Source organism: Diabrotica undecimpunctata, chromosome 5, assembly GCF_040954645.1.
Source record: "Diabrotica undecimpunctata isolate CICGRU chromosome 5, icDiaUnde3, whole genome shotgun sequence".
NCBI lineage: Eukaryota > Metazoa > Arthropoda > Insecta > Coleoptera > Chrysomelidae > Diabrotica > Diabrotica undecimpunctata.
Window position 1 is genome coordinate 40,673,998 of NC_092807.1, and position 23,226 is coordinate 40,697,223.

General features: G+C 34.4%; 1 protein-coding gene across 4 annotated transcripts in view; it reads left to right on the plus strand.

Moving 5' to 3' along the window:
* Positions 1-23,226, plus strand: part of LOC140441272 (ATP-binding cassette sub-family C member 4-like) — a 132,504-nt gene that overhangs the window by 13,427 nt on the left and 95,851 nt on the right. For all 4 annotated transcript variants that reach the window (XM_072531885.1, XM_072531886.1, XM_072531887.1 and 1 more), the window contains exon 2: positions 21,770-21,892. In XM_072531885.1, the coding sequence (XP_072387986.1) occupies positions 21,825-21,892 (68 nt within the window). In that variant the 5' untranslated portion in view covers positions 21,770-21,824. The remainder of the gene's footprint in view (positions 1-21,769; positions 21,893-23,226) is intronic.

Consider the following 23,226-nt stretch of genomic DNA (forward strand, 5'->3'; position numbering starts at 1 on the left):
TCAGTATTATCGGGTAACTATTTAGGCGTAACTATACTTAAACCTAGAAAGTGATCAATGAAGAAGTTACAGTTAAGAAGAAGAAGATATCAATAGCATAGTCAAATAGTTATGAGTCAAATAACGTTAGCTATCCCGTTTTGTCCCACTCTCCCCTAGTTTGATTGCATAATATTGTCTACAGTACACATTCCATATTCTCCAAAAAGACTCAATAATTAGTCTAGAGGAATTTTTAAATTTATTATCACTAAAGCTACGTCGAAACAAGAATTAATTTTTAGGGTCCTTATTTAAAATTCATGCAATATAGGGTCAAACAAAAACATTTTTTTAGGAAAAAAAAATAGTTCTACTCCCTAATTGGTTAATTAATTAGGTTTTCCATGTATCGCACGTTCAAATTAATACCAGTTTATGATTTCGGCTTTTCATAATATTCAGCTAATAAATGCCTCTTGTATAAAGTAAATGTCTCTGTGCAATTAATAAATTACTCTTTTCGGAACAAAATATTAATTACCAACAGAAAATAAATTATGAGTCTTCACTTTGATGACTTCATTCGCCGTCAACCTCTTTTGAAATTTCGTTATCAGTCATCTCTCTTCCTAAATATTAAATTATTTTAATTTTGTATTTTGTCTAATTCGTCAACCGCTCTCGTTTGATTCTGCACATCCACAGTTATAGAGCTATGGCTTTTCCGTACAGCATAATAACGTAGAGTCTAAATGTAATTCCACAAAATTAATGAGGTTTAATTTGGAACAATAATTTAGGAAGAATAAGTGTCAAATGGAATGGTAGACGTTGTAATTAAAGCAAAATTCTCGCGTTGGGTATCGTGCACTTGATGAATTTGTAATGAATTTTATTATCATTCAGAGACGGAATCCAAACAATTACCAATATTGATTTTGAAAAAAATACTTTGAAATCTTCGTAGAAAATAATTCTAAAACCAAAACAATAGTACAATGATTAACCAAAAATATGTTGTAAACAGAGTATTTATTTCACATTCTAGAGCAGCGTTTCCCAAAGTTTTTTGGTCGAGGAGCACTATTCAGGATAGAAATTATGTAGGGAGCACTTACCATATTGCACCTGAAACCTATGTAGGTGCCACAGAGAACGAGAGATATTAGTTGGGGGGATATTAACCATTACATTTTCTATTCACTTTATTCATTTTCTTTCAATCGCAAACATAAGAAACTTAATTAAATATAACGAAAAACAAAAATAAAATGAACACCCAGTTCCTTTTTCTAAAATCTTAAAAAACGTAATGTCTTCATTTAATATAAAGAATGAGGCTGCTTTGATTTGCACAGGCTAGTAATATCCGGTTGAATTTGGGGTAACTGCAATCGAATGTCAGGTTCCGAATTCAGTCGAGATTTTTATTTACTTTCAAAATGTTTTTTTTTATCGCCGAATCTGATGTCAAATCTATCAGGCGTTCATACTGCTAAGATGTTAAGGAAGCTGGATTTTTTAACATTGCAAGGTATGGATCTGCAACCCAGAAGTTTTCTTTAATTTTGTCGTGGAAACTCCTCAGGAAAATAATTACGAAAGTTTTTAAGTAAATTTAGCAGATGAGTGTGAAACTCGTTAAAAAAGCTTCAGGTATGTCCGATTCCAGTTCTTCTCTAAATTCTGTGATGAGTGGAAAGCTATCCAGATTTTTCACTGATTCTACCCAAAAAATTAATTTCTCCCTATACGCTTGTTTTTTATCATTGGCTTTAAAAACGATTATTGTCTTTCCCTGAAGTGAGAGACTAACTTTATTAACCTTGTTAAAATATCTGTTAAAAATACCAATTTTATTAACCCTTTATAGGTCTGTGGTCGATATTTCGACCACTGCTCTTATTAATACTTATGAGCTAGTAATTGACATGAAAAGTTACCGAAGTGCAAATTCAGTGTTTGTAAATGAATTGTACCCAAAATGAACACCACAGAACAAAATACGGCAACGTGGCAGCAATGTGGTCGATTCGCCAACCACAACCCATCATACTCTGTAAGTTACCGTTGAACATGATCACAGGTTTTTGCCGTTTGTAAAAGTTAGAAAAATAATTTACAAAAGATTTATACATCAAACTCAAGGTAACACATCACAGTATTATGGCCTTTTATTATCTATTCAGATTTTATTGGCGCTAAGATGATATATCTTGATTTACTAAACATAACCTCAAAGTAGCACATGCTGATTTTACAATTGTTCTATTGAAATGTATTTTCACTCTTGTTTATTTTAAATCTATACAATTATATTCTTTTTTTACGTAAATCTGACTTACTTGAATAATATTTCCAAGAATTAAATTGCTGTGCGGTAGATCAAGTAAATAAATTTAGTTTAAATAAAGTATTTGTATACAACAATGTACGTATCTTTTGCAGTAAAATGGAACACCGCAATATACCTGAAAATTTACAAAATATGACTCAGGATGATTTATTTGATTACATAGATGGTATTCCATATCAACAAGCCATAAATTCAGATTTTGAGGGTGATTCTGATGCAGAAGATAATCTTCCTATTTCCAACCGAACGTCGGTTGCATCCAACGCGACTATTACTTCATTGTCTAATGATGACAAGGTTGAATTTCTTGATGTTGATTCAGATGACTCAATGGATGATATAGCTTTCCACCCTCAGGTAAGAACAAATCGCATTTTTGACGACGTCGATACTTCCTCAGGCGAAGACGAAATAGAAGAGAACCAAGAGAACACAGTAAAGTGCGATGATACATATAAATGGAGAAAGAACGCTTCTGATGCACAAAAATATTCGAATGCGCCGTTTACCAGACCATTTGGCCCAGCAAAACCGGTCAATATAAATTTACCATTCGACGTGTTTTCTTTGTTCATGAGCAAAGATATTATAGCTAATATAATTACACAGTCAAATCTCTATGCTCAACAACAAAATCATAATAATCTCGACCTAACGGAGGAAGAACTGAAAGCATTTCTAGGGGTTCTTATAATCATGGGGTTTCATAAACTACCTAGTTTGAGACATTATTGGTCAACTGATATTAACATGCACAACGCTTTCAAGAGAACTTTTATACAAGTAGAAATGTTGCGGTAGATAAAAGTATGGTTGCTTTCAAGGGGCGAAGTTCTCTCAAACAATATATGCCGAAAAAGCCCATAAAAAAAGGCTTTAAAGTTTGGGTCGTTGCATGCTCCGAAACTGGATACGTGCACAAATTTAGCATATATGAAGGCAAATCTCAATCACAACATGCTGAATATGGTTTAGGCGCTAAAACGGTATTAGACATTACCGAGTCTCTTAGAGGCACAAACTACTGCATTTATTTCGATAATTTTTTCTCGAGTTTTCCTCTTCTTAAGAAAATGTTAACCTATGATTTGTTCTGCTGTGGAATTTTTAGAATAAATCGTAAAGGCTTTCCAAAACAAATGAGAAAGGACAAAATAATGAAAATGGGAGAACACGATTATTTCATGTCCAATGATATATCTGTTGTTAAATGGAAAGATCGGGGGCGCAAATGCGTTTTAGTCGGCAGTACTATGCATAATCCACTTGAGATTACTTCAGTTTTGCGAAGAAAACCGAATGGTGAACAAGAAAGTGTTAAGTGTCCAAAAGCCATAAGTGATTACAATCGCTATATGGGTGGAGTCGATCTATTCGATAAACTTCATGCTTCTTATCAAATTTCATGGAAATCCCGAAGATGGTATATGAAGATTATTTACTATTTGATTGATGCAGCAGTGGTAAATTCATATATAACTTATAAGACTACAATGAAAATGAGGTCCATTAAATCGAAACCAATGAGTCACCTGTATTTTAGAAGGGTATTGGCCAACGAGCTCATAGGTGATTTCTATAACAGAAAGAGACCAGTACCTAAGGTAACAATAGGAAGAAATAAACTGAAGAAAATGGGAGCAACCACTAATTCTGTTAGCGTTGAAAGCACAGTGAGACTAAGCGATGTTGGCAATCACATGCCAGAAAAGGGAACATCAAGACGTTGTGCACTCTGTTCAACGAGAGCAAAGCCAAAACGTTCAAATATTAAATGCTCAGATTGCCAGGTTGCATTATGTATTCAATGTTTTCCATTATTTCATAATAAAAATGTTTAATTAATGTGTTTTTTTCTGTGGTCGATTATGGAACTACAACTACATTTACCAAAGTCAACATACCTAATCAGGCTGTGGTCGAAATTTCAACCACCTAAAAAAAACAACAAGGAGTGAAAATAAAATGAAAATACGAATGAAAGTTCAATAACGGATCATTTTTTATCTATAATCTGCAAAGAATTTGTTTATATTACCAAAAAATAATTCTGCCCTATAAAGGGTTAACCAATTCTCGGTACACAATCGATCACTCAGGGCAAAATTGCTGTCAATTAGGAAGGTTCTAACTTCAGCTCTCATTTCAAAAGGCCTAGTCAAACATTTGCCGCGATAAAGCCACCTTACTTCGGCATGAAGAAGTAAAGACGAATGTATACTGCCCATGTCATCGCATCAGTCTAAGCAGCCTTGTATTCAGTGGTCGGGATTTGATAAAGTTAATTATCTTTACGGTTTCGTTAACGACTACTTTTAAGGAAGAAGGCATTTTTTCACAGCGAGGCTATGGCGGTAGAGGATACAGTGGCTACTGCTGCATTCCTTGGCTTTTTTCTTTATTCTTGAAATGACGCCCAACGTTCTTCCAGTCATCTTCTGTGCCCACATTGACGCAGTTATCCCAGGGAATGCTATTCTCTGTGAAAAAGCTTTCTATTAAGTTTGAAATTTCGGCTCTAGTTGTTAGTTGTCAATGGTTTGCAAAAACGTAGATCCTCTTGAAAAGACTCCAAGTGCTGGTACCGCACAAATGCTATTAAAATCACCAACCCAGTTACATCTGTTGACTCATCTATCTGTAATAAAAACTTGGTAGATTTTGTTCGAGAAAGCAAGGTAGCTTTCACATCGTCTGCCAAGTCTCCCATGTGGCGCGAGATTGTATAATTTGACAAAGTTACCGTGCTTACTAGTTTCTTGGCTTTATCGTCCAACATACATTCAATTATGTCCTTGATGCACAGCTTTATGTGGTTTTCCGCTATCGTGTGAACTTCACCTGCTTAAGCAACGCGATAAATGACTAAATAGGATGCCATCAAAGCATTTTCTTCGACTGTTTTTGAATGGTAGGTTATAGTGTTTTGGGCATATGTCAGTTCGCCGTGCTTCCTTCTGAAGAGATCAGTGGGTTTTCCATTACATTCTGCTGGATGCACCTTTTTAAAATGACGACGCATTTTAGCTGGAAACATTGAACTGGTTGGCAACGCTTGCCGCAAATTATGTACTGTGGTTTATTGTCACCGGTCTCAGCGAATCCAATTTATAAGTTCGATTTTTTCCTGTGAAACTAATATTCACAGAAAAAAAGGCAGTTTGTTGAACAATTCTGGCGCATTTGGCATCATTAATTCTTCCACAGACTCTACAGCCTGTCAAATTATTTCCACATCAGTTATCGCTTCAACAATGCAATTAAAAAGTTGTATCATCCAAATCTGGTTCTGGATAATCACAATATCCATATTTTAACACATTCAGCGCCCACGCCGTGACATATACGTCATTAGCATGTTCCACAGTGGTCATTTAGAGTAGTAGTCGTTAACAATTTGTAAAAGTGCACGTGGTTCGGAGTTTTGTGTACTTACTGTATTTATAGAAAAGAGAGGTGCACCGCAAAATATATCTCTTTAGGTGTATATGGACGTAAAATTGGACTTCGCAGTGGGTAGCAAGTGTTCCTCTCAGCACATTGCAGCAACAATTCAACAATCCAATTCAATTATTAGTGGAGGGACAGTATGGCAGTATTTCAAAACATTCCGTTCACGGAACAACGAAGGCTAGAGGTATTTATTTTTGCATTTATATAATTTGTATAATGTTTGTGTTTATACTTCAATAATAAAAACTAATTAAAATAAATTTTTCTTCAATATGATAATGACGTTACCCATACGTCATTGGACCTTGCACTATAAACATTTATGCGGAAGGCCCACGCCGTCACGTATACGGCACTAAATTTTTTTAAATGTCAAATGTCAAATATTAAAAAAAAATAATGCATAAATAAATCATTAAACGTAAGCAATAACAAAATGCTTTTAGCATTTTCCACTGCTATGATTTGAAGATATGCCTTGATTTTTCATGGGCGCCGAAAGTGTTAACTTTTTAACAAAATACACATACCTGTTCGATGTTGAAGCCACTGGCTCTACTGGAGTGACTGTGTCAGTGGTATTAACTATTTTTTTGAAGGATCCAGTCTTCAACCAGCGATCCATTGCTGAACAACAAAATTAGGAATTTTTTTCAGTTTTTAAACTCATCTATATTTTCTTCTAATGATTAACCGTTTATTATCGCCATTATAGGGGAACTTTTTTTTCTAATGTTTAACCGTTTATTATCGCCATATAGCGGAGCACCTGTAGATTTGGGAAACGCTGTTCTAGAGCATATGAAAACAAAAAGTGGCCATATTAAGCCAATATATTACTATTTGATCCAGATCAACTAGAAAATCAACCTAGAGTTGTAGTAAATTGTAGGAAATATTAATAAAAATCAATTATCATAAACATTTGTTGATTTATTAAATTGACGTTTACTCGTATATGCTGAAAGTTAAAAGAAAAAGAAAAAAAAGGAGATATCTACAATCGTCATTTATATTCTAGCTTTTATTCTTTTCTTCGAGTGGCCTATTATATCGAAGATCGGCAAAAATTTTGGCAAATTCCGTTATTCTGCCCAGCAGTTTCTTTACCCAGCTTTTTAAACCATATCTGTCCATCTCTGGTGTTCTTTATTCTGGTGTTCTGCGTCCTGATCTGCATTTACCTTCGGGTTTACTCTTAACAGATCAGAGAACTAAGGATTTTCCCGTAACATTCGTTGATACAGGTATCTAATTACTGCTTTTGATACATTTGGTGATAACAAAATATGTAAAAGATTAAACGTCATTATTTACTTATAAACAATATATAAACATTGTAAGATCGAATACTAAACGTGAAGACCGATAAGTTATATGGAAAAGTGACAATGTTTTTGTATCGATATATTCTGTTTTACTTTAACTTTTCAAATTGTATTATTTTCATATCTTTGACAGATATTATTTTGTATAATGATGTGTGTTTTTGCCCAAATAGTGGCATTACCTTTTAGTTTAAAAACTCAATCATTATTTAGTTTTCAAATACGTTACTTCTATAAGATTTTTTAAAATTAGTTATTTATTTGTCTGTAAAATAAAGCTATTTTTAACCCTGGAACTGCACTGTTGGGTCTCAGAAACCCAGAGAGTCATTCATTGCAATGTGACATGCGCATGAGTGATTTATGTGTGTCGTCACTTTATGTAAATTCAGTCTGTCGTAAGCCGAGTTAGAATACGGGTCATCCGCTGCATTTTAGTGAAACAACGAGGTAAGATATTTCCAGAAGTACAAGCATGGGTTGCATTGAATATCTAGGCCACATATTAAGACACGATAAGTACCGTCTACTGCAATTGATTGTCCAGGGAAAAATAGACAGTAAGCAAGGGCCAGGCAGGAGAAGACACTCGTGGCTCCAAAATCTGAGGAAGTGGTTCGGGCTCACATCGGTCGAACTATTCAGAAGCTCCGCAAACAAGATCAGAATTGTTATGTTAATAGCCAACGTTCGCAACGGACAAGGCACTTGAAGAAGAGAAGAAGACAAGCATGGGTACCCCGGACCCAAGGGTGATGTTTACGGTTGTAATTTTGTTTTAACTTATTTTTATTTATTTTAGTATAATGGCGTCAACTAGTAGAGAAAATAGTCGAGTAAAGGCATCAACTAGCAGAGAAAATCGTCGTCCTTTAACTGAGGTAGAATTACAGAGAGAGGCAGACAATTTATGGGAGAATGAGAGTGAAAATGACATCGTAGACGATATGTTTGGAGGGAACGAGTCTGATGAAGATTACGTTAAAGAGCAACTGTCAGACAGCAACAGTAAACAAAGCGACAATGAAGACGAAATAGTGGATGAACCAGTTAGAAATATTCCTAGTTTACTGGGGAAAAATGGTCATCGGTGGAGCACACAAGCACCAGCAAGACAGGGTCGTACAAGACGAGAAAACATTGTAATACATTTACCTGGCTCCAAAGGAGAAGCGAGCACAGTTCAATCTCCTGAACAATCTTGGAATTTTTTTTTCAACGAACAAATGATAGATGTTATTGTTTTGCACTCAAATGAAGAAGTCATTCGTAAATGCAATGATATTAGACAGCAGAGTTACACAAGACCAGTAACTAGAACAGAAGTAAAGGCTTTTATTGGGCTGTTATTTTTAGCAGGTGCATTACGAGTATCTAACTGTAACTTAGATGAACTTTGGTCAGTAAAATTTGGAAATGGAATATTTCGGGCGACGATGTCACAGCAGCGATTCCAATTTATAGCCTTATGTCTTAGGTTTGATAGTAAGGACAGTAGAGCAAAAAGAAAGTTAGTGGATAAATTTGCATCTATACGAGAATTATTCGAAATTTTTGTGAATAACTATAAATCGTACTATACACCATACGAATACTGTACTGTAGATAAACAGCTTGTAGGATCTAGAGGAAAATGTCCATTTCGAATTTACATGGCTAGTAAGCCTGATAAGTATGGAATGAAAATAATGATGCTAAATGATTAAAAAACATATTATATGCTCAATGCAATTCCATACGTTGGAAGAGTAACCACAGAAAATAATGAATCAGTACCGGTTTATTATGTTCGAAAACTTTGACAACCAATACATGGAACTAACCGAAACCTTACTGTTGATAATTGGTTTACGTCAATTCCCTTAGCTGAACAAATGTTAAAACAGTATCAATTAACTCTCCTAGGTACTTTGAGAAAAAATAAGAGAGAAATACCTGCTACATTCCTATAAAAAAAGAAGTAGCTACATCGCTATTTGCTTTTGATAGAAATAAAACTCTTGTTTCGTATACTCCTAAACAAAACAAAATTGTTCTTTTGCTGTCAACATTGCATTCTGATGACTTTCTTAATGCCATTACGGGTAAGCCCAATATTATACACTCGTATAATGAAACGAAGGGAGGAACAGATACATTTGATCAGCTCTGCCATTCTTACACTACCTCACGGAAGACCAGACGTTGGCCGCTACGAGTTTTTTTCAATATACTTGATGCTAGTGGAATAAATGCAATGGTTTTGTTTTCTCTCTCAAATCCCCACTATTTGATCAATTTATTTTACATCAAATATTGTCAGACCATGCGAAGGTCACATTATCTACAAAATCATTACATCTTTTTTCTTTGATCCAAGCTTCCCAGCAACTTTTTGTAATATTTTTCAAGTTATTTTATTTGTTAATAAACCTTGTATTTTTCCCTTCTTTTTATTAAGCGTAAGGAGGAACTGTAACACAATTGTTCTTTTTAGCCTACCCCAAGAAGTTAAATCCAGGATCGAGGATTTTTTTTTTCATTTATTTTTGGGGATTTTTTTTACAAGGAGGAAAAGAATTTGCGTTTTTGAATTTTCCCATTTGCCCGTCTGTTCCATCAGAGATCCAGAGCTCTCTCAGACTACTCTCGGACCACTTCAGGATACCAGCCCGAAAGACCTTCCTTATTTAGAGTGTGGAACATTGTTCATTTTTCATATTTTTTTTATTCATTAATTGTTAATAATTTTGTTTCTAATATTTTGTTTCCAATCTTAAATCATACTGTTTCATTTAATAATAAAGACCCGTCATTTTTTCTAAATAATTATAAAATATATAAGCAGTAAAATTGTCACGTCCATGTCGAGGTTTTAAATCCTCCCATTTAACTCAGTTTGTGCGATTTTATGTGTACACATCTAATCAGAGAGTTATTTATTAAGATTTTATTATTATTATATTTTCAAACCTTTGGACATTTATCCCTTCAGGATATTGTCCTCATTACTTTATTACAACCTTCGATTGAAAGCCAAAGTACAGAGTTGCATCTCTGAGGCAAGTAAATTACCTTTTAAGGTCAATTATTACAATTTTTCCTATATCTTATTATTGGTAAATTTAGATCATCAAGGATCAGTTGCGTATAACCAGGGCATTTATTTTTTTTGTATATAATTAACTAAGTTGACTGTATTAACTAAGTTGACTGTACATAATTGGTGGTGGGTATTTTAGGGTAAATTTATATTGTATATATTGGATAGGGATTAAATTTTTGGTGAAAACTAAATCTTTCAATTCATACCTGTATCCTTTTTTTTGTATTTGAGCAAATAGCTTTACAAGATACCTTGGAAAGTTTATGTTAATACTTTCCTGGCGCCCACTCACATTTTGGAGCAACTTCTATAATCATTTTTATTTACCTTAGTTATATACCTATAGATTGTTTATTACCTTGTCATTCATTTTCTTATTCTACGGTCTCTGTAGGGCATGCAAATTTGCCGAATCCTCTTTTGAGTGTTAAGTAGTCACTCTCCGGCACATTCAGCTAGCCAGCTTTAATTTATTTGTTTTGTTACATCACTCCACATTTGTTTTTGTTACACAACGACTGTCGATTAGAACGTTGTTGCAATTAAACATTTATCATTTTGCTTATAACTTTATTATTTTTATTATATTAAATTAAATATTATATTTAAATTAAATGGAAAATAAAAAAGAATGAACAATAAAAGTCATAACGTATTAAACAACTATTGTGTAAACATATGCATTGAAAGTTTATCAGTAAAAACATAACATATTTCAAATTTACGTTTCTATTATTAACTGATGTATAAAAAACTCTTTTATCAATTTTACAAAAAGGGTTCTGGCGCTCACAAAGCTATATTCATTTAGATGTAAATGGCAATTTATTATATCATTGTTATATTATTATAACAACTATTATATTTTAGGTGCATTAAAATGTATGCGATTCTATTTAGACGATCTCCATTACATTTTTTTTAATTTGTGCCTTTTACCAAAATGTTGATTTTTGCTTACACTGTCTATTGAATAATTATATTGATTGCTTTACAGATAGGTCTATTAGGTACAATTTGTATAAGTTTTTATTGTTTTTTAATTATTTATGGAATTTGTGCATATTTGATGTAGATTTATATTCAATAATTTTCATTTTTTCAATGTACAACAGCTTCTTCGAAAGACACATTTCCTTCTAAGAAACAACCTTCTGTAAGCGTATAATCTTTTTATGCACCTCTTTACTTGCATCTTCTTCTTCAGGTTCCTTCTCCTATCGGAGGTTGGAAATCATCATCGCTATTTTAATTTTATTGGCCGCGCTTCTGAACAATTCTAATGAGCTGCAACCGAACCACTCTCTCAAATTTCTTAACCAGGATATTTTTCGTCGTCCTGGGTTTCTCTTCCCTTGTATCTTTCCTTGCATAATTAATCTAAGTAATACGTACTTCTCGCCCCTCATTATATGACCCAGATATTGAATCCTTCTAATTTTAACAGTTTTTATGACTTCACATTCTTTCTTCATTCTTTGTAACACCTCTATATTAGTTACTTTTTCAGTCCACGATATTCTGTGGATTCTCCTGTAGCACCACATCTAAAAGGAGTTTAATTTTTTGATTTCAGACTGTTTTATTATCCACGCTTCCATGCCGTATAGTAAAGTAGAAAAAACGTAACAACGTAGCATTCTTGTGCGGATCTCTAGATTAAGGTTACGGTTGCAAAGTTCTTCAATTTAATGAACGTGTTCCTTGCCATTTTTATTCTAGAACTGATTTCTTTTGTTTGATCTTTATCTTCGGTTAGCCACGTTCCTAAATATTTATATGTTGTTACTCTTTCGATCGTTGTATTATTGATGATCAGGTTATCTACATTTTGTGTTTTTTTTTGAGAATATCATTGATTTGGTTTTCTTGAGATTCATTTGCAGTCCCTACCTTTCACATGCATTGTGTACATGTTGTATTATGTGCTGTAGACCTTCCATGTCACTTGCAAATATGACCGTATCGTCCGCATATCTAATATTATTAATGCTATTTCCGTTGACCAAAATACGTTCCACAATATCCAATATAGCTTCTTGAAATATCAATTCACTGCAGACGTTGAATAAGAGTGGTGAAAGTATGCACCATTGTCGAACTCCTCTAAGTATACTTACTTCCTCTGTCAGTTCTCCTTCAACTCTTATTCTTGCTTTCTGATTTTGATATAGATTCGATATAATTTGTAGATCTCTACTATCTATGTTTTTGGTCCTAAGAATACTTAAAAGCTTTTCATGTTGAACTCTGTCAAAAGCTTTTTTAAAATCTATGAAGCAAGCATATATGTCCTGATTCATATCCAGACATCGTTGTGTCAGAACATTGACTCTGAATAATGCTTCTCTAGTTCCTAGACCCTTTCTAAAACCCATCTGTGAATCACTTATTTCTTGTTCTAATTTCATGTGGATTCTGTTATGTATGATTTTATGGAAGGTTTTCAATGTGTGGCTCATTAATGCAATTATCCGATAGTCATTGCAATCTTTAGCATTTGTGATTTTTGGAATCGTTACAAAAGTTGGGAGAAGCCATTCTGTGGGTATGTGTCCCGTCTTGTATATGGAGTTAAAAAGGTCTACAAGACATCATATTATCTTCATCAATTATCTTCAATAGTTGAATTGGTATATTATCGGGTCCTGGTGCTTTTCTACCTTTTGTGTGTTTTATGGCATAAATAACTTCCTCTTTCAATTTTTCTGGTCCCGTGATTTCTCCGTCAACTTCTAATTGTTCTACTTTTTGGTCATAAAATAGGTGTTCAATGTATTCTTTCCATCTACGTAATTTATTCTGCTTTATTTGTTTATTAATTTCTTGATATTTAATTTTATTTTTGTTTTTATGTATTCTTCTTTAGTCCATCTTTTCGAGAATTTTTTGCGTCATCCATTCTTGTTTGGCAGCTTTTGTAAATGTTGATGTTTTCCGTCCCACAGTCTCTATTGTGTTCTTTATATTCTTCCATTTTGTTTTAATATCTGTAGTGTTCTTATTTTGTTGTTTTATTTCTTGGATACTCTAATTTATTTTATTTCGAGTTTCTTGGTATGTATTTGGTTCTCTTAGTTTATCAATGTATATTTGTGGTCTAGATCCTTTCATTAATGGTTTTCTCAATCTTACATTCATATTTGCTACTACTGGGTTGTGGTCCGAGTTTACATCTGCTCCAGGGTAAGTCTTCACTACTGTATCTATCTAACTTAATTTTACAGTTAATATTATTTACTTCTGTTATTAAAAAGGACTATCAAACTTATTATTTTCTTTCCTTTTGAGCAGAACTAGGTCTCCTATTTTAAAACGTTGAGATGACACTGTTAACCTGCTTAAGACTTGTCTTCCCTTTTTGTGCTTTAATTAGAATCTTTTTGCTGTGTCGTGTGCAAATTGTAGTTTATATCGTAGCTCACTATAGTAGGCGTTTACGTTAATGCATGGTTAAATTGTTATTTTTTTTGTAGGAGATCTGACAAATTTACTTTCCGATTATACAAAAATTTAAAACGTGATAGCCATGATATGCATTAGGGATGATGTTGTAGCAAAATGTGAACATTCTGCAATACTCGTCCCAATTGTCCTTGCTTTCGTCTATAAATGATTTTACGTATTAATTTATTGCCTTATGTAGTTTTTTACAACTCCCTATTGTGTCGGGGTGGTATGCCATTAAAAAATTGTGTGTGATATTTAGCATTTTACTTAGCTTATGCATTATTTCGTTTGTGTATTATTTGCCTTGATCCGTCTAATCTGTTTCATTAGTCCGTATCTTGGTATAAAATTATCAAAAATTTCACGAGCTATTGTCTGGGCTTATTTATTATACATGAAGATACTTAATCCGTATTTTATCAGTTGTGATACAATATCTATTGCCTTCATTATTATTAGGGAATGGACCTATCGCGTCAATATACAATATGTCCCATGGTTTCGAAGAAGTGTACAATATCACAAATTCTTCGACATCTGATTATTTTGGTTTGTTAACTTGACATTTATGGCAATGTTTAATATATTTGTTTCTGTATTTTTTCATATTTCTTAATTTAAATCTCACTTTTAGTTTCTTTATAAGTCTATTATTTCCCACGTGACCTGCAAACATTGGGTGTTATGATATTCTTTCATTATCCTGAGTTTATCTTAGTCATCCTCTATTGCTTCTGGTACTTCACAATTTAAAAATATTATCGTTTACTTATATTTTTGCTTTACGTACTGCATTCTCTTCTTCTTCTTTAAGTGCAATCTCCGCGACGAAGGTTGGCAATCATCATGGCTATTCTGACCTTCGAGGCAGCTGCTCTGAACAATTGCCTTGAGCTGCAACCAAACCACTCTCTTACGTTCTTCAACCAAGAAACGCGTCTTCTTCCTACGCTTCTCCTACCCTCTACTTTTCTGTGAATTATGATTCTTAAGATGTTGTATCTTTCGCCTCTCATTGCATGTCCGAGATATTGCAATTTCCTTTCTTTTATTGTATTTTCCATTTCCCTCTCTCTGCCTATTCTCCTTAACACTTCTGTATTCGTGATTCTATCTACTCATGAAATCCTTAACAATCTTCTAAATATCCACATTTCAAACGCGTTAAGACGATTTATTGTATTCCGGTTTAATGTCTATGATTCAGCTCCATAGTAGAGTCCACTGTGTACATAGCATTTGATTAGCCTTATTCTGAGTGCCAATGTCAGATCTTTGCTGCATAAAATCTTTTTCATTTTCACGAAACTGGCACGTGCTTTTTCAATTCTGACTTTTATTTCTGCAGTATAATCGTTGTTTTCTGTGATTATCGTTCCCAAGTAAGTATATCCTTTTACTCTCTCACTCTGCTGGCCGCCTACCGTTAATATTTCGTTTGTATTGTTGGTCTTATGCTAATTTTTATGAATTTGGTTTTTTTGATGTTAAGAGAGAGTCCGTAATCGCCACTATATCTTAATATTTTGTTCATTATTCTTTCTAAGTCTTTCAAGTTGTCGGCTAATATGACTGTATCGTCGGCATACCTAATGTTGTTAATTAAACTCCCGTTCACTTTTATGCCGACTGTCTCGTTTACCAAAGCTTCTTGTATGATTTCTTTAGAATAAGCATTAAAAACAATAACGGCGACAGTATGCAACCTTGCCTGACCGACCCCTCTCCTTATCTCCACTTTTTCTGACACTTCTCTTCCAATTTTCACATTTGATCGTTGGCTGTAGTATAAATTTGATATCAATGTTACATCCCTCACATCCAGATTCTTGTTTTTGAGTACTTCTATAAGTCGGACATGTTTTACCTTATCGAATGCCTTGTTGTAGTCTATAAAGCATACATAAAAATCTAGAATAACATCCAAACATCTTTGAGTCAGCACGTTAAGAGAAAATAGTGCCTCTCTTGTGCCCATTCCATTCCGAAATCCAAATTGGGAATCACTAATATCCATCTCCAGCTTGGCGTGTATTCTATTATGGATGATTTTTAGCAGGGTTTTTAAGGTTTGTGACATTAGACTGATCGTTCGATAATCACTACATTCTTTGGCATTTACTTTCTTTGGTAGACAAATATATGTTGATGTCAGCATTTCACGTGGAATGATTCCTGTGGAATAAATTGTGTTCAGTAGTTGGACTAAAAGATCTATGTTTTTTTCATTTACCAGTTTTAGCAATTCACTTGGTATTTCATCTGGACCAACAGCTTTATTATGTTTCATGGACTTTACTGCATGCATAACTTCTGACTTTGTTATTTTAGGTCCCTCGTCTTTACTCTGATTATCTTCATATATATTTTCCTGTCTCTGGTCATGGAATAATTCCTCTATATATTCTTTCCATCTTCCTAATTTTTGTTCTGTCTCCACTAAAATTTTTCCTTGTTTATCTAATAGTATGCTTGAGGTTTTTTGTTTTACTACCCCAGCTATTTCTTTAACTTTCTTATCGAGATTGAAGTTATTATATTTGTTTTGTAAGTCTTCTATTTCTTGGCATTTTCCAGCGAAATAAGTCTCTTTAGCTTCTCTTATTTTCCTTCTTATTTGATTATGCAGCTGTTGATACTGAGTTATGTTGATATTCTTTTGCCTTCATCTGTCCTCCATCATTTCCAAGATTTCTTCTGTCATCCAATCTCCTTTCTTGCATCTGGTTGTTGTGAGTTCACTGCGACTTGGTTCGATAATTGTATTTTTAAAGAATTGCCACTGTTGTTCTACATCACCATCAATTGATTACGGTATGGATTCTAGGTTTGCATTAATTTCTTGTTTCAATTTTTCTTTGACGTCTTCTGATTTTAATTTTTGTATTTTCAGTTTATCACTTTTGTAGCTTTTTTGTATCTTTTTTAAGTGAAGTTGGAATTTTGCTACAAGAGGATTGTGGTCCGAAGCCACGTCTGCACCTGGGTACGCTTTCACCGATTGTATTGCGTTTCGGTATCTGTGGTTTATTAAAATATAGTCAATTTGGTTTCTAACTATTTTATCGACCTTGTCAGCTGGCGATTTCCAAGTGTTAAAGCGTCGTTTAGGCAGTTTGAAGAAAGTATTCATTACCGCAAGATTATGTTCTAGGCAGAATTCTATAAGGCGTTCTCCTCTCTCATTTCGAACACCGAGTCCATATGGTCCTACAATAGACTCGCATCTTCCTTCTCCAACTTTGGCAATAAAATCACCCATAACTACTGTTATATCTCTAGATGCTGTATTTTGTATTGTGTTTTGAAGGTCATCGTAAAATTTTTCAATTTCTTCCTTTGTTTTATCGGCGGTTTGCGCATAAATCTGAATAAGGTTTAATTCTACTACTGCATTCTCTACAGCCAGCTAATCAAGCATCAAAAATTGACCTAAATTAAAGGGATTAAATCCTGTCACTATACTCTTGCTGCATTTAATTTTGTTTTTAATCCGAATTCTCAGTCTTGGTGAGACTCCGTTTCCTCCAAAAGACAAAATTTGTAGTCTATGCGCCTTCAAATTATTTAGTACCTTATTTACTGTATGGTTGTGGGTTTCGGGTTGTAATTATTTTCTTTTTCTGTCTCCCTGTGTTATGTCTTTGATTGAGCTCTGGTTATAGCTAGGATGTGAGCGTCTATGTATAAGTCTTTTAGTTGGTTCATTGATATTCTCGAAAGACTGTTTGCGTAGTTATTTTTTTCTGTTATATATTCTATCTCGAAGTCGTATTTTTCTAAGTCTATTCAAATTCTCGTTAGTTTCGAGGTGGGTTCTGTCATTAAAAATAGATGATGCCTTAGCAGTTTATGATCCTTTTTAAAAAAAAAATATTGGTGCTCCATACAAATAGAATTTAAAATAATTAATTTTCCAAGTAGTTCGGACTTAAAATTGCTGAGCAGCTCGCATTTCATGTGTCTGTTGTTAGAATAAATTGTTTACTGAAGTCTGGTTATTTGAGAATTGGTAGTTTGGTCAAAGCTGATTTAAGTTTCTTAAGGGATTCGTCACAATCTTGCGACTAAAAAAATTGTACTCCTTTTTTTGACAATATATTTAAAGGTGTTCATATTTCTGCAAAATTTGGAATAAAACGTCTGTAGTACTAACAAAATACTACGAACCGTTTAGCTTTGTTCACTGTCTCTTCTCCATACACGGACTCCTAAAAGGGCTTATGAGTCGCTGTTTACTGTGTCTTCCCAACGCTTTCTTGACTTTCCAACTGGTCTCATTCCCTGCAGTTTAGCATTCAGTGCTCTTTGTAGTAGCCTGTCCTCTCCCATTCTTATCACATGTCCCGCCCATTGCAATCTTTGTATTCTAATGAAGTCTGACAGTGGTGCTTCCTTATAAAGTTGATAAAGCTCGAAGTTAGACTTCTGAAGATTCCGTTTTTCCTTACAGGTCCTAATATTCCCCTTAGTAGTTTCTTTTCGAATGTGTCTAGTTTGCTTTTGGATGCTTTTTTAGGATCCATACTTAACTGCCATAGCATGCTACTGTTCGAATTAGGGTAATATAGATTTCATTTCATCTTTTATGTCTACTTGTGTACCAAGTAAGGTCTGAAAATAATGCGTCCAGGTTTCTGTGACTTTCTGTTGGTCACTGTTAATTTGCCCACTTTCATTTTTACATAGACTAGTTTGAGGTTTATACCCCACTTTTTATCTTTTTAAGGTATTCATAAACCCTTCTTATTTTGTTGTTTTTGAAATTTTCTTCCTTTTTTTCTATTTGTCCATTTTCATAGGCTCTTTTTTTATTTTTTCATATCTTGTCTGCTTTGCGTCTTATGACTTCAAATGATGTTCATCTTTCCCGTATTCTTCTTGTTATATATATTTTGTGTGCTTCATTTTTTTTCCTCTTTTGCTTGTCAGCACTCGTCATCGAACCATGTTCCTCTTATCGCCTTTTTCTTGTTTCCCAGGGTGGACGCTTCCGCTGTCAGTACTGCTGTTTTGATGTTATTTCATTTGTCCTCTGTTAAGTGCAGTTCTAGCGCCCTTAACTCACTTGCAACTTCTTCTTTGAACTTGTCTTTACATTTCTAAATCATCAATTTTTCCAGATCCAGTTTGCTTATTCTTTGTTGTCTTTCGTTTCTTTCTTTGTTAACAGTGCATCAAAATTTGGTTTAGAGTAAAAGATGGTCTGATCCACAGCATGCTCCTCGTCGTGTTCTCACATCTGAGATACTACTGGCTGTCCTTTTGTCTATCTGCACATGGTCGATTTGATTAGTTGTGGCTCCATCTGGTGAAATCGATGTCATGTTGTATATGTTTTTATGTGGGAGGCTTGTGGAACTTATAACCATGTTTTTAATGGTAACAAAATTTATCAAAAACTCCCCATTCTTGCTTGTTTCATTTTGCAGTCGGTGTTTTCCTGTCGTGTCATAAAACTGCGGCTCCTTGCTTATTTTAACATTTATATCACCCATTATAATCTTGATATCAGTTTTGGGGCGCATTGTCATATACTATCTCCAGCTGTTGGTAGAAGCTTTCCTTTGTAGTGAAAGGAAGTAAAGAAGTGAGTGCAAATTCTTAACTTGCATAACCTTTCACTGATTACCTGGAAGTCTATAATTTTTGAGTTAAAATCATTATCCACCAAAAATGCAACTCCACATTATTCGCTTCCTTGTTCCTTCCCACAAAAAAAAATTGTGGACGTTTTAGTATCCCTGACACCTTTCCCCAGCCATCTTGTCTCCTGAAGAGCAGTAATCATAAGCTTATATTTTTTGGTTCTTGAAGAAGTGTGGTTTTAGCTCCTGGTTTATTTAGTGTCCTCATATTCCAGTTTCTAAATATATAGTTCATGTTTCATAGCTTAATTCGTTTCGGAAAGTTTTGTCCTGTATACTGAGGCAAAGGTTTAAGTTTCGTAACAGTGTGTTTTTTCCGGGAGTGGGTTGTCAGTCCGTTGCTCAACCTTCCCCCTTACCTGGGCTTAGAACCGGCTGTGGCGATCCCTGAGCTACTCGATTAACCCATTTGTCACCCAGGCAGAGTTAAGTAAAACAATTACGATTGGTCATTAAAAACGTATTCTTTTAAAAATAGTTTTGATCTTCATCGCGTTTCAAATATTTCTTTTATTCAGATGCATTTTGACTAAATAACGAGCAAACTAGATCAAAATTTCAAATTCGGTGCAGTTTTCCTTTTCAGTGTCCAAAGTCACAGAAACCTGGAAGCATTATTTTTGGACCCTACTTGGTACACAAGTAGACATGAAAGATGAAATGGGTACGGCTCCAACCACTAGCAGAAAATATTATTGGAGAGTATCAGACGGCTTCCATGGGAAAAATCGACACTTGATCAAATATGTACAGTCAAACAGATCTAGAGTAAATCATGAAAACATGACATTGATGATCACAACGTTTTTGTAGACTTTAAACAGGCATTCGACTCAGTCAAAAGGAACAATCTCTACAATATATTGACTGAATTGACAATACCTCATAAGCTAATTAGACTCATCAAAAGCCACAATGGATGAAACTCAGGCATATGTACGAATACAAAACCACCCGACAGACCTTTTTAAAATTTTGCAGGGACTAAAGCAGGGAGATGTGCTGGCCCCAACTTTGTTTAACCTGGCACTGGAGTATGCTGTTATGCAAATGCAAACTGGACGAGGACGTACTAACCAACCGAATGGTTTAACTGGCGCTTATGCCGATGATATTAATACTATGAGTAGAACATCAACAAGAGCACAGGAAACATACGCAGAGTTGAAAACGCAAACAAAAATGCTAGGTCTGGAAATTAACACAGAAAAAACAAAAATAATGACACAGATGAGAAGAAATATAATCCCACAAAACATTATACATGAAGTTGACATTGAAACGGTTGGAAAGTTTACATACTTGGGAGTAGAAATATATGCCAACGGATCAGAAGATGGAGAAATACGGAAGAGAATAATGCAGGCAAACACAGCTTATTGTGCCCTCTCCCATATATTTCGGTCTAAACATGTCCATCAAAATACGAAGATGAGAATCTATAAAACCTTAATTCCACCAATAGCATGCTATGGCAGTGAAGCATGGGTCCTTAAAGAAACATCCAAAAGCAAACTCGACATATTCGAAAGGAAAGTACTAAGGAGAATACTAGGACCTGCGAGAGAAAACGGAATCTTCAGAAAACGATACAACAACGAGCTTTAGTAACTTTATAAGGCAGCACCACTGTCAGACTTTATTGGAACACAAAAATTGCAATGGGCTGGACATGTGATAACAATGGGAGAGAATAGGATACCAAAAAGAGCACTGAATGCTAGAATGCAGGAAAAGAGACTGCTTGGAAAGCGAAGAAAGCTCTGGGAAGACATAGTAAACAGCGACGCACAAGCCCTTTTAGAAGTCCGTGTATGGAGAAGATTAGCCACAGACAAGCAAGGGTGGAGGCAAAAAATAAAGGAGATCAAGGCTTAATTTGGGCTATAGTGTAATAGAAGAAGAATTGTCCTACTTAAACTACTTATATATATATATATATATATATATATATATATATATATATATATATATATATATATATATATATATATACCCGGTATTTAGGCGTTCGACGCCCTTCCGGTAGGGATCTATGGAGGAGTATCACCTAGCCGCAAGCCCTTATCTCTTGCCGTACTGCTCCACCATAGGCCGATCAGTTACCAGCATATTCTAGACTAAGCCGCAGATTCATTTTAGAATTTTAAACTGCTGCGTTAGCCTTTTTGTTTTCTGCACACCCAGCCGGGGATCGAACTGACATCTCTCGCATTGAAGCGAAGGAGAAGCCAGCCGCCCAGCCCGCTTGGCTATCCGATCGACACTTAAACTACTTACGTGCCCTATTTTAAACAATTTCACAGTCTACCGTTTTTGAATAATTGGTATAAGTTTTAAATTGTTTACAAATTTTCTTAAATTTTAAAGTTAAACAGTTTTATTACTTACTATAGTTTATATGTGACAGTCTTGACTTTCTTCTTACAAAGTCTATTAACAATTTATTAAATAATTTTTATTTTAGGTATACTTTACGATAGGTTGCTAAAAAATGTAAACAATGAACTATTAAAAGAAATATGGAAAATGATGATACGGGAAGATCTCACCTTAGTGGAAGCAACTTTTTTGCGAATCTCTTTTTTTGGTAAGATAACTTATTTATTTTATTATATTTTTTTAGATCTGCAGAAAAAAACTAATATTTTATATACCTTTAATTGCAAAAATTTATTTAATGATAAAGCGTTTAAGTTAAAGTGAAGTAGTGTTCAAACTCATATTCGTCAATATTTATAGTCTCCCGTTTTATACCGCTCGCGGCTTTGGGAGTATAGCAGGGTAGTCTGCTATATCTAGGGCCTACGGTATACAAGGAAGGTAACATGGCCAGTGCTACGCTTCAACCGCCTATTATTACCCCTGGTTTTACCCAAGGTACTCATTTTATTCAGGCTGAGTCGACCTGGGGCCTATAGACATTTTTTTAAAAATGTCTAGTTGTTCTTGCCGGCGGTAGGATTTGGACTCCGGACCACCGGCATGCGAGGCAAGCATCCTACCGCTTACGCTACGCAGGCCACATTCGTCAATATTTACCCTTGTCAAATTATTTTAATTTTTTTTTTGGAGCATATGAGGCATTTTGTTTTATTGTCAAACCCCTTTTGGCTGCTTCCTTGTACAACTTTAAAAATTCTTACTTTAAATTGTTTAGGTTTAGCACAAGCTGCGACATCGATGTTATAATTATTGTACCTTTTATTTCTGTAGCTACTGCTATTGCTGTTGTTATTTCTCCATTTTTGGAGGAGCCATAATTTTTTATTATTGCTGCCGTCGATCCTTCGATTATAATTCTCCTAACCTTTGCGAGTTTCTTTAGAATATCTAGGTTTCCATGTCATCTATTAGGTGGGTACTTATTGGGCTGTTAGATACTTTCTTGAAATCTATATAAAGGATATGTAAGTAACACTTCCTAATTAACTGATTGTGTTTATTGTTAACCTCCCCTTTCTAAATCCCTGCTGATAGTCTCCAATGTGTATTTATCTGCGAACATTGGTGTAAAAATATCTTTAAATATAACAAAAGTGATTTCAAATTAAAATATCACAATAAATTTAGATGCAGGTAAGATCAAAAATGTCGAAGAGTATATATACCTAGTTCCCACGATCATACTGATAAAACTAAAAGGCTAGTAACTTATTAAGTGTACCAACGCCAAGAAAGCTTCAGGACCGTACAGCATTACGAACAAAGCTCTGAAAAATCTGCCTTTCAAAGGCAATAGTATAAAAATCATGAATGTGAATAGTATAAATATTAAATATGATCAACAACATCTTAAGACTAAGATACTTTCCTGACAGATGGGAGAGAGCTTACATAATAATGATCCAAAAACAGGTAAAAATGGCACATTTCCACGAAACTATCGACCGATAGCTTATTATCAGCTATAAGCAAAATCGT